At 44.1% G+C, this 16796-nt stretch overlaps 1 protein-coding gene across 1 annotated transcript; it reads right to left on the bottom strand.

Moving 5' to 3' along the window:
• Positions 1 to 6905: 6905 nt before the first annotated feature.
• Positions 6906 to 8735, bottom strand: LOC125520878 (uncharacterized). The gene is made up of 3 exons (XM_048685922.2): positions 8672 to 8735; positions 7703 to 8159; positions 6906 to 7609 (listed from the first exon to the last, which is right to left on the bottom strand). Exons 2-3 carry the CDS (start codon positions 8151 to 8153, stop codon positions 7239 to 7241), a joined length of 822 nt encoding a protein of 273 aa, XP_048541879.2. The 5' UTR covers positions 8154 to 8159; positions 8672 to 8735; the 3' UTR covers positions 6906 to 7238.
• Between the last annotated feature and the right edge of the window lie 8061 nt (positions 8736 to 16796).

The raw sequence follows: 16796 nt of genomic DNA, 5'->3' as shown, positions 1-16796 counted from the left end.
TGCTCATATTGGTTCCCATGTATTCCGAAGATATTTATCGGTCGTACCGTAATGACAACATACGTTATTCCCTTTGTCATCGGTATGTTACTTGCCCGAGATTTGATCTTCGGTATCTTCATACCTAGTTCAATCTCATTATCGGCAAGTCTCTTTACTCGTTCTGTAATACATCATCCCACAACTAACTCATTAGTCACATTGCTTGCAAGGCTTCTTATGATGTGCATTACCGAGAGGGCCCAGAGAAACCCCTCCGATATTCGGAGTGACAAATCCTAGTATCGATCTATGCCAACCCAACAAACACCTTCACAGATACTTGTAGGGCATCTTTACAATCTCCCAGTTATGTTGTGACACTTGATAGCACACAATGCATTCCTCCGGTATCCGGGAGTTGCATAATCTCATAGTTGATGGAATATGTATTCGACATGAAGAAAGCAATAGCAATAAAACTGAACGATCAATATGCTAAGCTAATGGATGGGTCTTGTCCATCACATCATTCTCCTAATGATGTGATCTCGTTCATCAAATGACAACACATGTCCATTGCTAGGAAACTTAACCATCTTTGATTAACGAGCTAGTCTAGTAGAGGCTTACTAGGGACACGGTGTTCTGTCTATGTATCCACACATATATCAAGTTTCTGGTTAATACAATTCTAGCATGAATAATAAACATTTATCATGATGTAAGGAAATATAAAATAACAACTTTATTATTGCCTCTAGGGCATATTTCATTCATAATCAGCTTCGGGTTGAAGGAGAATAGGACAGGGAGAGATTTGCTCCTGTGTCTAATCACAAGTCACGCCAACCAGACGTAGTCCTTTTGCAGAAGGGCGAACTGGTCTACCAAATCCTTATGTCCCATCGAGCACCATTGGTTCATTCTACTCAACGGCAATACCTTCAGTAGTTTATCTTTAGTGCTCTGTGGTTTGATAGCTATCATGATCATCTCCTCATATCTGTACCATGTTTACTTTTGTGTGACCTATCTATTTTGTATGCATTTCTCTCATTCATACATTCATTCATCGTCTACATCTCAATATGTGATTTCATTGTTATTCATTCCCTAATTCATTCGTTAGCATTTTTGTTCGTATTTGTTATTGTTGTTTGCTCTCTCATGCTATTTTGTCTGTTAGCATACTGTGTTACCGTCATCATAGTAAAAATTGTGAGTTACTATTCTCGGACTATCATATTATCTTTCTTCAAAAGATTTGCCTAGTCCTCTCCTTACCTTATCTTTTTGTCCAGCTCTATCTTTTTATCTTCATTGTTTGATCTACTCAGTTTATTCTGCTGCAGCGTGTGGTTTTGATTCAAAGTTTTGGAAGAATTTTTGAATCTTCCATTCACCCCTCTCTGGTCGATACACTCTCTCGGCCCTAACACCTAGTTGCCACCTAGTGCTGATTTTTGATCTTGTCAGGCAATATTCACACATCCATTATATATTAAAAAAATGAAATTGCATGTTTTCATGATAGTATATGCAGATAACATGCTGTCAGCCACATAGTTGTACTAGAAAAGGGCATTTCCTTGGAAAAGCGAATAATGAGGGCGAAATGGCATGCTATACTCTCAGTCTGTTGGCATTCACAATCACCGAGCATCTTATGTTCTTGCATATACTAATGGATCTGAATATTTATGCTAGTTCTGTGCAAAATTTAGTGGCCTATATAGATAGATGAACTAAGATCATTGAGTACACAAATAGACTAGAGATGAATCGAGAGCACGTAGGAAATGGTAGACACGATTTTATTTCAAAGTTATGTGCAAATAATCCTAGAAATTATTTATTGCAGAAAACTCAAAATTTTGAACAAATTCTCATTTCTATGATTCTCAAACATACAAGTTCTTTTTCGGGATAGAAGACAGAAAGTAAGCCCACAACCAATTTAAGATGTTCCAGTGATCACTTTTGTTCATAAGAACACCGACACATTTTGTTCATATGGAAGTTGATATTGACTTGTGGATCAAAGATTTGATCTCTTCCATAATAGTTTGTAGTATTCAAGTGATCGAACAATTAGTTTCTTAGTAATTTGGCCATCATATTCTGTAACAGGCCACATCCTATATGTCTGACTTGTGTATTTCCTTAATGGTGGTAGATAACTCGAGAGAAGAAAAATAATGTTCTTCTATATATGTTGAACGAATGCATTGACCAATGGTGTCTTTTGATGAATTGAATATTATGTATCATGTACTTAACATGAATTGAATATTATGAAGTTAATTTTGTGTTAATTTGTGGTGCTTTTACATGTGTGTGCTGAAATGTAGAATCCTGATAGCAAGTGTGTCGGCAGAAGTATTGGACATCACATAATCTCGGCATAGCTCAGTGTCAGAGGAACTGTCGGCATAGCAACGGAGTAGAAATATCTGTTGGCATAGCACATTGCAAAATGAACTGCCGGAATAAAACTATGTGTAGGTGTAGACCTCACCTACCGTGGAATACTATCTGTGGTCATAGACTTATCTACCGGCAAAGACCTTTCTCGCTAGGACTACAAGTGACAGCTCTTTTCTGTCGAAAAAGGTTTTGTCGACACTAAATGTATCGCCTTACGTGATCTATGCAGATAGATTATTCGACGCTTCTTTGACTGTCGTGGTATAGTTAGTATATCTATTGTGCTCTGTATCCTGATAGATAATTGTCAGCATTTATCTACCTCTGTTCTTTATCTGTTCCATGCCTATGGTGTTCAGTATGTTTCAATTCGTTGTACTCAAGGTTATCTGTTTGTATGCACGTCTATTAATCATCTGGTGCTACTTTGTTATTTAGTTGGGCTATATCTTGATGAGCATCTCTCGATAGATTGTTTTTTTTCCGTGATGAGCCTTGCTCATATTGTTGATCTTTGTCCTGTTCCCTTCCTGTGTTACCATTGTTATTGTGAAAAATGCTTTGTCACTGTACTAGAAAAGATTATCATTACTTTCATTGAAAGTTTTGCGTAGTATTTCAAATTGAGCTTATTATCTTCGTGTGCCCGTCCTTATTTAGTTTTAGTGTTTCTGTTGTAGTATTACTTCCGCTATATTGTATCGAAAGCTTTAAAGTTTTGAAAGGAATTTTAAATCTCGCATTCACCCCTCCCCCCCTCCCCCCTGCTCTAGTCGCTACTCCCAATCCTACAAAATGCATTTAAGATGACCCTTGACGAAAGGATGTTTATATTGATGGTTGGTACGAGTTTGCTTGGAATATAATAAATAGCATAGCAAGTCATATCTCAATCTTTTAGTTTGTCAAGGTCGTGTGCTTTAGTGGTTGCCTGGAATCCTTTAACCATTGATTATTGGAAGTTTGGTATGGTTTTTCTTAATACCTACATATGAATAGTATACACAAACTTTTGGGGCCAATTAGAAAAAATGATGCTATTGTTGTTGAATTTTCAATAATGTGGGGTTTTATTTGAAAGTGTAAATTCATAATGATAGGGTTCTTATTTATATTTTTCTCATTTATAGAAAGCAGGATATGATGTTTACTTTGTCGACGCACCATACAAGGGTCATCCAACGGGAAATGTCAATGTAAGGTTTCCTCACAACAAAATTTGTATTTGAGTTTTGGGCACATACTTCGTCACATTCGAATGAACAACTCCGTTAGCAGCTGTTACGAACGGGCATCACTCATGCTTAAGCAAGATGTCGATTTTCGTACTCCAAGTTATGGTATGATCTGAATGGAACTGTATATTTCATATATTTTTCTTAGGTCCGGCTATTCAGTCTGACTTGCAAACTATGAAATTTACTCCAGAGTTATCTTAATTAAAAATTAATGTTAGGGAATAAACAAAATTAATTTAATGAAAATATCGTATTGGTTGAACTATTTTGTATTTTCGTGTGCATAATTAATTTAATGAAAATACCATATTGGTTGAACTATTTTGTATTTTCTTGTATATAATTAATTTAATGAAAATACCGTCGAACGATTCTTCTACGGTTTCAGCTCAAGAAAAATTATTATATATGTTTGTGCTACTATCTGTGTGTCATAAATGGATTTGAAAAACTCTCCATGAAAAAATTGTTGCAAAACTATTATGTAATATAAATACGATCTTTTGTTGCATAAAAAGTTGTGTATAGTTTATTTTTGGTTCAAGCCAGTAGCAACCAACGGCAGTTTTCTAGTCAATGAATAATTTGATACCTCGTTAGATTCTTCTAAAAAGAGTTATATTTTTTTGGCAGAGTGATGGCCGAATCTCCCTCGGCTCGCCACATCGCGCCTCCATCCTCGGTTGGGGGGAATGGAGTTGGAAGAAACGGGCGCCGTGGATGAAGTAGACGGCCGAAGAAGCAAGTGGAGCATGGGGTTTCACAGCGGATCTGGGAGGAGAAAAAGCTTTTCACCGACCCCGTTCGCTTCCCTGCCTGGGTGTGGCACGTTGTATCCCCCCCCCCCCTGCCTAAATGGAACTGTATATTTCATATATTTTTCTTAGGTCCGGCTATTCAGTCTGACTTGCAAACTATGAAATTTACTCCAGAGTTATCTTAATTAAAAATTAATGTTAGGGAATAAACAAAATTAATTTAATGAAAATATCGTATTGGTTGAACTATTTTGTATTTTCGTGTGCATAATTAATTTAATGAAAATACCATATTGGTTGAACTATTTTGTATTTTCTTGTATATAATTAATTTAATGAAAATACCGTCGAACGATTCTTCTACGGTTTCAGCTCAAGAAAAATTATTATATATGTTTGTGCTACTATCTGTGTGTCATAAATGGATTTGAAAAACTCTCCATGAAAAAATTGTTGCAAAACTATTATGTAATATAAATACGATCTTTTGTTGCATAAAAAGTTGTGTATAGTTTATTTTTGGTTCAAGCCAGTAGCAACCAACGGCAGTTTTCTAGTCAATGAATAATTTGATACCTCGTTAGATTCTTCTAAAAAGAGTTATATTTTTTTGGCAGAGTGATGGCCGAATCTCCCTCGGCTCGCCACATCGCGCCTCCATCCTCGGTTGGGGGGAATGGAGTTGGAAGAAACGGGCGCCGTGGATGAAGTAGACGGCCGAAGAAGCAAGTGGAGCATGGGGTTTCACAGCGGATCTGGGAGGAGAAAAAGCTTTTCACCGACCCCGTTCGCTTCCCTGCCTGGGTGTGGCACGTTGTATCCCCCCCCCCCCCTCCACACGCGTCATAGCCTCTTCCATGTATGAAAGTATATTCTAGATTATCTATAAGAGAATTGTATGTACAAACTCTTATGCGCTACTCTATAATACTTGTGTAAAACCATCTTTATGTATATTATATTCCTCCTAGGTGTTCATCTCGTTGGTTATGTGTTAATCTATTTGCGTTGGTAAAATGGCTCCTTTTGTGATACATTGTAACTTCATGATTTAGACTTTAATGAAAGCATGTAATTTGAATTTGTGGCTACCATTTGGATTGCATATTTTTATATTTTCGAAACATACATCAGAGAGGTGTTTTACGAGATACGTCTATGATAACACTAGGTATGGGTTTCAAAATAACAGTCACAACCAGGATCCGTCACACAAGCAAATAATAGTGATGTACTTTTGGTTTCCGTCACAAACATATTAGTGACGGGCTTTTGACGGGTTTTTGATTCTCCATCATCATTGCTTTTGACGGGCTTTTGACGGGTCTGAAACGCAACAGTAATGTCCGAGCATTAGTGACATTAATTTTGTAACGGGTCTAGTCACCATCTTTAATGTGAAAAAATAACGGTCACTAAAGATTCCTTCCCGGGAAGATGCCTTTGGATTGATTTCCCAAACAGAAATAAGGAATATCTTGAGACAATTATTCTGTGGACATAGATACATACTAGCAAAAAAAACCCGTGCGTTGCAACGGGAAAGAAAATAACACACATTCTTAACCCAATAACCATGACTCAAGACCTTAATAGGCCTGCGTCTTTTAGTTTCACATGGCATCACATTTGTATTTCCTCTGTACTCACACACTCGCTCAAAAAAAAAAAGCTCGTGTATTGCAACGGGAAAAAAAATAACACACACTCTTAACCCAATAACCATGACTGAAGACATTAATAGGCCCACGTCTTTTAGTTTCACATAGCATCACATTTGTGTTGCCGACAGTGACCTCTGTGCTCACACAATGAAAACACGTTTGAATGTGGTTAGACTTAATGTCTCTCCTTTTTGCACGCGCGCACGTGCGCACACTCGCTTGGAATAAGATAAAAAGTATGTTGTTTTTTCCCGCAAGGTTTTTCATAGTTGTGTATGCATGGTTCTCGATGATTTTTTCTCTCACTCTGGTTTTAATAGATGTTTATTTTCAATTCGAATCACCGACGGTACAAAAAAAACAGACCGTACACTATATTTTAAGTTTGCACCAAAAATTATATTTTAGAATTATTTAACAGCTAAAAATAACTTCATATTTAGATTCTACATATTTTTCTAATCAAGTTCCGTATATAACATGTTAAAATCTAAGTTACGGTTTAAAAAATATGAATAATCTTATTTTACATAAACTGTAGATTGATTAACCGAAACGTCAAGGGATTTTCTGTTAAAACTAAAAAAACGTTTCAGCTGACTTAAATATGGACGGCGGGTTGATTGTCTAAAACGTTAGGGGGTTTTCTGAGAAAATGAGAAAAAAACAGTTCGGTTGTAATTTAAACGTGTACTGTGGGTTGATTTACAGAAAACTGAGGGGTTTATTTGTAAAATGGCATGACGGACGACCAGAAACAGTCCGTGCTTTATTAGTAGATAAGATAAGATATAGAATCAACACCCTAGAAACACACACGCGCGCGCACACACACATCAATCAATATAAGGTCGTCATTCAGTTCCATGTGCTTATTAGCATGACAAACCATGTGATGGCTCGCTCGGCCACAGTAGCGCTCGTACACAAACCGCTAGAGCGCCGTTTGGCAGCCTCCTGGCTTACATTACATATAAGTACGTACATATAGTTTTATTCCCTAACACAAGATACATGTCTGTAATGTTTAGGACGTACATGACGGGTGAGTTATTCAATATAAGGCATTCATCTGGTATGATGATCGAGGCTCATCGAGTAGTGTACATACCGTACAGTGATGAGCTTGGAGTTCGTCCATATTAAACCCCGCTTGTTGGCTGGCTGGCTCATTTGTCCAACACTGTAACGGGCGGGCCGCTGGCGGCATCATTGCACTTACCGTCGGGATGAACAGAGTATTTGATATTGGTGTGCTCTTGGTGCTCGAACTCGCCTCGCATATGCATATGGGGGGCACAACCACGGCAGCCATAACCGTAACCGTCGCCGCCACAAGTAGAGCCGTGGTCGTCGTATCCTCCGTGCCCATGCCTGTACCCGTGCCCTCCTCCTCCGTGGTGTTTGCGCATGTGGTGCTGGTACGCTCCATAGGCGGTAGCAGCTCCGGCGGCTAGCCACCCCGCACTCATGTGCGGCTTCTGCTGCGGCGGCCCTCCGTATTCGTTGCTGACCCCATGACCGCCGCCGCCTCCTCCTCCTGAATCGACCCATCAATCAGCATAACAACTGAGTGAGTGGTATCAATGGTGTGTGTCTGAACTGCTACATGCATCATAAGTATCGATCGTACCTGCAGTCGGAGGATAGCCACAGCCGCCACCGCCGTGGTAGCTATAGCCACCAGCACCAGCTCCACCATACCCACCACGACCGCCGCCCTGATAATACGGCAGCTGTGGTGGGCGGTATCTGCCGCCGCCGTATGCCCGAGCAGGTTCATCCCAAATACCATCGGGCTCGGGGTAGCCGTACCCACCAGAACCACCTCCACCATAGCCATAGCCATAGCGATACGCCGGCGGGGGCTTTGGAGGGCCGCCGTATGCCGGTGCTGCTGGGTATGCATACACGTATTGTTCCGCATACTGATGTGTCAGCGCTGGCAGCTCCTGCTGCGGCTTGCCGCTTGACGCAGCCTGAGAACCGGAACCATTGCCACCAGTAGCAGTGCCACCATTAGCAGTGCCACCATTAGCGAATGCTGATCCGAAGCTTATATCCTTTGCCGTTGGAGGCAGCATCTCGATCTGTGGCCAAATTAGATGGAGGCAACATAATTGTGTTAATATACTCCGCGCGTGTGTGTGTATACCACATACCTAGGTGGACTACTGCTGCTCAAATCCTTATTATACGCACTGTATAAGCCCTTTTGAGATCCAATAAAGAAGCAAAATGAGTGAATCTACGCTTAAAAACGTCTATACACTACACATTTGTATGTAATTCATATTTGAATCTCTAAAAGGGTTTGTATCTAGAAATGGAGGGAGTACGTACGTCCATCCGCGCATAACTACATGCATGCAGTAGAATCAAGCAACATGATCACTAAATCAACGTGCAATAGTTGACGCGGCCTATACCTAGAGCAAGACTATTTTCTTTGCAAAAAAGACATATTTACATACATATGTGTATGCAAATATACTGTCACCATGCAGGCATGCATCATACAGTATATCTAATATGAAGGAAACAGGAAAAATAAATAAAGCCATGGAACGAGGGAATGAAGATCGAAATAAGCCTATAGCACCTTGTTGTACCGATGGAGAGAGGAGGGCTTCTTTCTTTCTTCCGGGGAAGAAGAAGCTAGCTGTTGTGCCATGGAAGACGGACTGCCCAGCTATTTATAGGCCAAGATGCGGGCAACGGGTCCGTGCAACCTGACTGACTTGTTGGGCCCAGTCTTAATGCCGTGACAGACACCTTTCTCTCTAAACAAACTCAATTAGTAGATGGACAGATACTGTGCCCATATACTCAAGTCTTATACTAAGACTATCCATAGTGGTAGTAACATAAGTTAATTGCATCTCCAATGACGACCCGCAAATTTTCTCCGGCATCCGTCCACGGACAGGCAGTCCACGGACATGGATGCGAGAGGCAGTCATCCAACCGTAGTTGCGTACATTTTAACAACAACTCAAACCAACCGGACGAAATTCAATCCAATCGGGCGAGTTTTGATATAAACATGGCGATTTCATTGAAACTGGGATAATTTGTTCATAAAACATGACGATAATAAAAAACCTATAAATAAAACCCTAAACTATCCTGTACTTGACGGAGACCTCGTAGGCCATGTCGGGCTGGCCGGCAGCTCTTCCTCCATCATCGTGGCCCGATCTGGCGTCGGAGTTGTCGGAGTAGGGCTTCGGGCGACGGAAGGTGTGTTGACGTTGCGGAAGGGCTTCCCGTCAGTTGCTGACGCTAGCGGGTGATCATCTCCGCTTCCTCTTGCGCCGTGCGCAGTGCAGCCATGGCCACCGAGAGCGTGGGCTGGGGGAGAGGGTGGCGGTCGTTGTAGGAGGCGTCATTGGCAGTGTCGATCTCAGCAAGAGACCATTCCTCGCCGTACCTGGCCATCTCCCTGTTGAGGCGGCAGAGACGGCGCTTGACCGTCTCTGACGTCATCACGGAGCGGTCCAGGGCCCAGGCGTATGAGAGTTCTAGGTCCACCGAGATGTGTGCTGGCGGGACGTCTGACTCCATGTACTTTGACCGACGCGCGGCGTTGCGCCTGTCTCGTCGGCGCTGCCCCCGTCAGCGTACTCCCGCGGCATCCTGGCGCTCCGAGACGATGAGGAGAAGCTGCCGCCAGCCCCACCGCTACCAAGGTACTACAGAATGTGACCGCGCGCCTTGGGCATGCATGGGCGGCGACCGGCGGCGGTCCTTGACGACGCGTCGGGCGGCAGCGACAACCGCTCCTCCTTAAAGCACCGTCCGAGTTGGACGCGCGGCTGCACCGTGACGTAGAGTGTGCAGGGGATGCCGACTTCGGCTTCACGGGGAGGAGTGCCCCGATGGCGGATCTGGGCCATTGACGTGGACGACAGAGCGACGAACCATCTGCTCCATCTGCTCCTCAAACTCTGCATCGGTGGCGGCGTAGACCTGGCCCGGCAGCACCGACGCGGACTGTTGTGGCGGCAACAGCTGGTCCTCCTCGTTGCCGGAGGTGATGACGATCTCCACCTTCGTCGAGGAGCCACCCACCAGTGAGGACGATGGCTCCGGAGTTCGAGGGCGCCGTCGCCACGATCCCTCTCTGGAACGGCCTGCCAGCACCGATGCCCAAGACTTTTACCCATCACTGGAGATGTGGAGGGAGATGGGAGGGAAGGGGGGAGGAGGACAAGGATGTGACGTGGACTTGCCCATCGCCGGAGCGTGGCTTATAAAGTCGCGGCCAGGCCATGCGAAGGGCCGGTCAGCCGCTACAATGTTGCGCAGCGGCCAAAGTTGTTCCTCGAGAACCTGCGTCCGCATTGAAGCGGCGGCTCCCGAGAGGTCGCATTGGTCAGCGCCAGCCTCCCTCCGGTCACATCGCGACATCAATGCTGGCCTCCGCTTGCTCTAGAACGGCATGAACGCGGCACGGTAGGCGATGCGTGGAACGGAAGGAACTGCAGGAGGGGAGGGAGGAGGTATTTTGGTGGGCCAGAGTAGTCAGAAGCGGGCATGGGATCGATCCACACTCCTGCAAGCCCCCCCTCCCCCCTCCCCCCCCCCCCCCCCCCCGGTTTGTCTCCATTTTATGGGAGAAAACACGTCCAAACCTTGTCGTGGACCGATACAGGACCGCGTTGGTTGTCTTCCACGGTCCGGACAGCGTGGTCCGGACGGTTGCAAGAGGTTTGAGGGTTAGTGTTGGAGAAGCCATAACATCACACATATCTAGGCAAAAATAGATGATGTGATAAGTAATGAATAAGAAAAGAGAGTCATGTGCTAACATAACATGTTCCTAACACTATAGGTAACATCAGATATACCAAGACAAGATAGTTCTACAATCTAATAAATAAAGTATTACATGACACCATACAAATGTTACTCGCCACTATAGAAATAGTAATATAGACTAGTAATAGTAACATATACTCCCTCCATTTCAAAATATAGTGCGTCCGTGCTTCCCGAGGTCCAACTTTGACCATAAATTTAACCAACGAGACCGACTGCGGCGGGAGATAAAATTATATAATTGAAAACTTCTTTTGAATACGAATTCACTGGTATAACTTTTGCTCCCGCCGCAGTCGGTCTCGTTGGTTAAATTTATGGTCAAAGTTGAAGCATGGGAATAGAGGAAGCATTATATTTTGGAACGGAGGGAGTACAAATTACTATCCAATACGAAAATTACTAGTCTAAGAGCATGCACAACTAGATACCGGAAGACCAGGGTCATAGATCCTGAGATTGAGGAAGCACTGCTACAGTTTAAGCAATCTAGGTGTGGGCCGCGAGTTCTGCCGATTCTAAGGCTGGTTGTAATGGGGAGTCTCATATATTAGTATCATGCATATGATACTAGTGTGTGATACTACCTCCGTAATACATAGTATCATAAGTTAGTATCTTAGATTGCCTTATTAATTGTCATGCATGACACAAACTAGCGGTACATGCTTTCTTTTTTCATTTAATTATGTGTCACATCATCCAAAACGTCTAGTTGGCATGCATGATATTATTTATGATACTCTCACTACAACCAGCCTAAAGCCTAGCCCCCTCAAATGATTGAGCCCTTAAGAACTACTAGAAGTGATAGCCATATAATCAGTGCAGGTCTAAGTTAGACACGAACCTGCAGTAACGTGGTGCTTAATACTGCAGGTTTTTGACTAGAACTGCTGTTTCCTCACCGTCGTTTTTCTAGGTTGAACTAGCGGTAATGGGTCTACACAATATGTTACTCTCCACACATATGTTTCCCCTTCCTCCAACCTGAGTCTTTTTTTTTCTATCCCTTCTCTCCATTGTTGCGGGCACTCTTCACCAAAAATCACTGTAGTTTTTTTGGATTGGACATGAAACTCCTACTGTAAGCAAGATACCTCGCTCTCAGTTTTAATTGTAGCAATATTGTTTTTCTAGATTTCTAGAGATTTAGTCCGTAAGTAAAGTACTACCATTATCACTGCTGATTTAGCGCAGAACCGGTGATAACCGTGCTTGTCCACTGCCAATTCTTAATACCAGCAATGACGCATGGTTTGGACCTAGCAATGATGGTTTATTATGGGGCGGTGAAGTAACTGCAGACATCTCGTTGACAATGGGTGCGTGGTCTATCACAGCAAGTGGAGTTTAATATCCTAGAATAAATCTAGAAATAAATAAATTACCGTACTAAGTTTGGGGGCTTGAGAGCACGGGTGGATACAAGTAACCACAAGTTGTGGTGTTTTGCCCTTCGCGGATGGATAGCCTTTGATTAATTTGCTGATCACGGCCGAACTAAGCAATAGCAGCTCAACAAGTGCCATGCCACTATGCCAGATCAACGATTGAGCTGCCATGAACCGATAGTGATGCGCTAGATAGCCTAAAGTGGCAACAACGAAAAGATAGTCATGCATCCAGGCCTTATATTACTAATGCCATATTCTTCCGTTTACTAGCCGGTTCAGGTCTTGATGCTCTATTATTCGTATTCGGTCATAGTCGTCGTTGAGATATATTCTAGTCTATCCATCCATTTTCAGGGGAATTCTTTATACTATTGTCTCGTCTGAGCTACATCAATTACATGCAAATAATAACCACCAGGTTTCAGAAAGATAGTTGAGCATCTTTGAGAGACTGTACTAGACTGGCAGATCATGCGAGTGACGAAGTCATCATAGGTGCTTACGTCGCCTACCACTGAAAGAATAGCACTGTTAAATCCTGGAATAAATCCAGCAAAATGCGAACATCTAGGTAAAGTCGTTGAGACTTGAACTCTCTGATAGACAGGTTTCACGAAAGGGTACTCCTTGTGACCTTAGAAACCGTGAGGAAGGAGAGCAAGATACGCCGCTGGGAGAAATATCAGTACTAACATACTATATATGCACTGCTAGTGCACAATGGAACTTGATTCTTTGTTGTGGTATAATAATGCGCGAGGGAATCCCGACGGACATTAGCCAGCATAGAGAGGGTATATAGATAGATACTTTCACAAACATCGAGAGAAAGGCACAAGTAAGACACCTGACTGGGAGGTATTAGGAAAGGGCCAAAGGCTACTATGCTGCTAGGACACAGTTTGGATCAACTACTGAGTTGAGTGAATTACGTTTGAATTTGACGTTCTGCCAAAGACCCAGTTCCAGTTCTCTTCACATCAGAAAAAAAAAATCCAAATCTCCTTTCAAAAAAACAAATCCAAGTTATAGGCCGGAGCAACTTCCTGCTCGACTTCTATCCAATGCCATCTTTGCCTCTATTATGAGGTTGTTGCATCACCAACATGCTTCTGACGTGCTCACTTCGACCATCATCAACCAGGAAGAGTTGTGCCGTGTGACGCAAGCACCTCATGTAGTTAACTTCTATATTGCTCTACCGTGTAGCATGCCATGATGCTCACAGCCCGGCAGACTGACACTGGGAAGATTGGCTGAGCTTAAGGATGCCTAAATAATGTCTACCATCCATTTCGTCGTTAATGTGCGCGTGGTGCATGTTACTTTCAGGGTATCTTCGTCTATAATGCTAGTTAAAGTACACCATTCGACCACATATCTGTTGTGAAACTCCCTCCGAAACCTTGACCTTTTTCACGATTCTCCATGGTTCACTGTTGTAGGTGCCCTTTTCAGGTCTGTAATTTATATAAGCCCACGGACATAAATAGTAAATGTTGAATAGGCATGAGGATTTCTATGTAATTTTATACTCAACTATCATTTACCCAAAATGTAAGGGCATCTCCAACGCGGACCAGCAAATTTGCTTCTGCATCCGTCCGCGGAAAGAGGGGCCAATAAACGGACACAGGTGCGAGAGCCGAAAATCCAATGTTTCCCGCACACATTTCAACCACTGTTTCAACTAAACGGAAAAATTCATGCAAACATGGCATATTTCATTAAAAATTTTGATATAATTTACATAAAACGGACGATATTTCAACCATTTAACTAAAAACTCTAAAAAAACTAAACCCTATACCGGACGACCATCTCGTACGCGTGGCCGCCGTGTCCCAGCACACCGCCGTCGCCGTCCGTGCCGTCATCATCATCGTCGTCCCTCCAGCAGTGGAAGGGTGCGGGAGGGTGGCAACGGACCTATTCAATGCCTACCTACCGCTCGCAGAGGATCTGCTCCGCTCCTGTTGCGTGGTGCGGAGGGCCGCCTTGCCCATTGTCGGCGGCACTAGAGAATCCCTCGCGGCGGCCTTGCCCCTGCCGGCGTCGGCGGAGCAGTCACTAAGCGACCACTCCTCACAAATCTTGGTGAGCTCGCCGTCAAGGAGGCGGCAATGCCTGGCAGCCTTCTCTGCGGTGGTGACGGAGTAGTCGAGCGTTGCCGCGGTGACGAGGTCCAGGTCATTGTGGACCCATTCCGGCACCATGTCGGTCTTGGCGAACGCGGAGCGGCGAGCGGCATTGCGCCAGTCCTACCGTGCATGCTGCCTCGCCGCGCGCTTCGCCTCAAATACAATGGACCGCTAGCCCGAGGCACCGCTGTTACTGCCTTTTCTAAGGTGGTGAAGAATGAGGCCAGGGGCCTTTGTGATCGTGGGCGGCAGCTCCTCCTTTATCGGGTAGCGGTGGCATCATAACGGCGATGAGGGCCCGTCAATTCGGGCGTACCAGCTGTGCAGCGGGGGTGATGTCGTCTCGTCCTTAACGCGGTAGAGGCGTTGGGGGACGCAGGCTTCTCATTCATGCGGCCTCCGATGTGGAGGCCGCGGTTGCGCGGTGGGGACCCGGGCTCGTCCTTCACCCGCTGGAGTGGAGATGTCGGCTCCTGCTTCACGCGGACGCGCGTCGGGGATGGTGACTTCTACTTCACCAGCGCCAGTGATGGTGGCCCCAGGCCCATCTGACAGAGCGAGCGTGCTGTCATGATCTCCACGAAGAGAGGGGCCGTTGCTGCAGCTACTGGTCCTCCCCATTGACGGAGGAGAAGACTATCTCCTCCTTTCTAGAGGAGCCTGCCGCCATCGATGCCGATGGGCCCGGAGAGAGAGGGCGGCGGCGCCAGGATCCACCTGAGGAGGAACTTTCACTGCCTATGCCTGCCGGCGCAAAGAATCCGTACTTCATTATCGTCACTACGCTTGGGGAGGAGGAAGGGGTGGTCAGCCTGCTTCAGTTTGGCGCTGCGACTAGAGTTGGTTTCTAAGGACACGGGGTCTGCATTGAAGCGGCGACGCCCAAGAGCTCACTTTCTCCAGCACCGCCCTCTCGTCCAGTCAAATCACGGGCATCAATGTCGAACGCTACATGCTCTGCGCCGGCATGAATGTGGCGCGGCAAGCGGCGCGGGCATTCGATGAAAAGCGCGAGAAAGCGGGTGGGATTTTCGGCTAGCGAGGTCAGTCAGATGTGAACGTGGCCGCGGTCCAGACGCCCCCGCCCCCTCCACACTTTGTCTTTGGTTTACGGAAAAAAGTGTGTCCGGACCACTAAACGGACCGATACATGCTCGTGTTGGATGGCTTTCGGGATTTGGACCGTGTGGTCCGGACGTATATGCGGGCGGTTTGAGTGTCGGCGTTGGAGATGCCCTAAATGCGCTCAACTTCACTGGTTGAGATTGTATAGTCATTTTCGCCACATTGGGTCGTGCAATTTCAGTTATTCTATATTTTTTAGACTCTGTTTTTAATCGGCATAATTTAATTTGAAAAATAATCATGTGCCTCAGCGTTATGATAGCTCTGCAATTTCAGTACACAGGTTAGGCACACAAAAAATATGGCTGCAGTTTGTGTTCATCATAGAGTCGATTTAGTGTGTAGTGGTACACCTAGATAAAGTTCAGATGCCAAACATATGGTTGCAGCCATGGTTATTATAACATCATAATGGAAGTGGAATCAGTACCGATCCTCGGTGTAGTGCACATTCAAGGTTCCATATGATTAGGTGGTCCTCCATTTAGAACTAATCATTTTAACAACTGTTGTACAGTGAAATTACATGTAATATGATGAAATATCTAAATACATGAAAATTCGCCATGTATCAAATGTGTTACAAGATGAAGTTTTTTTAGTCCTTGGTAATATGATGTGTCTCAAGTCTCAAAAAAATTGTCAGTTAGCTGTTTGGCATTTGCAAACTTTCCTTACTGTAGAACAAATTATTGTCAACTAAACATAAACAATAAGGAAGAACAACCTGCGGCTGATCGGACACGATGAAAATGTCTCCTAAAGCACTTGTTCCGAGATGAACACTAGATACTTACGAAAACTTGAAAGTGTTCAGAGAATTCGAATGCTTGTTTAAGCATGTTACTGAATTTGCATGGAAAATCAAAGATTTCTTCGCTCTGCAAAATAAAAATCAGTTCCATGTAAACATAAAAATTTGAAGCATTAAACTTGATTCTTTTCATGAAAATCCACATACATTTTTTCAATAAGGGGAATTACCCATGGCCTCTACATCGCGTAATGCACACAACCATCTTTATTGTATTATTTAAAAACGTCTTACAAAATAAATACATAGATCAACCCAAAGACACCTTCCTGATAAAAATTATCATCCTACCTACAATATTGATGATGTGCCCTGACCTCGCGCCATGCATACCAAGAAATCCGGCGGCCTCACCAAGCCACCCACCGGCTAGCCGAGAGCACCAACCGGGCTAGCAGAGCCTTAGAGTGCACCATATGCACACAC

The sequence above is a fragment of the Triticum urartu genome, chromosome 7A, assembly GCF_056163025.1.
Source record: "Triticum urartu cultivar PI428250 chromosome 7A, HENAU_Tu73, whole genome shotgun sequence".
NCBI lineage: Eukaryota > Viridiplantae > Streptophyta > Magnoliopsida > Poales > Poaceae > Triticum > Triticum urartu.
The sequence above is the reverse complement of the archived record's forward strand: the minus strand, read 5'-3'. Positions and strand labels throughout refer to the sequence as shown.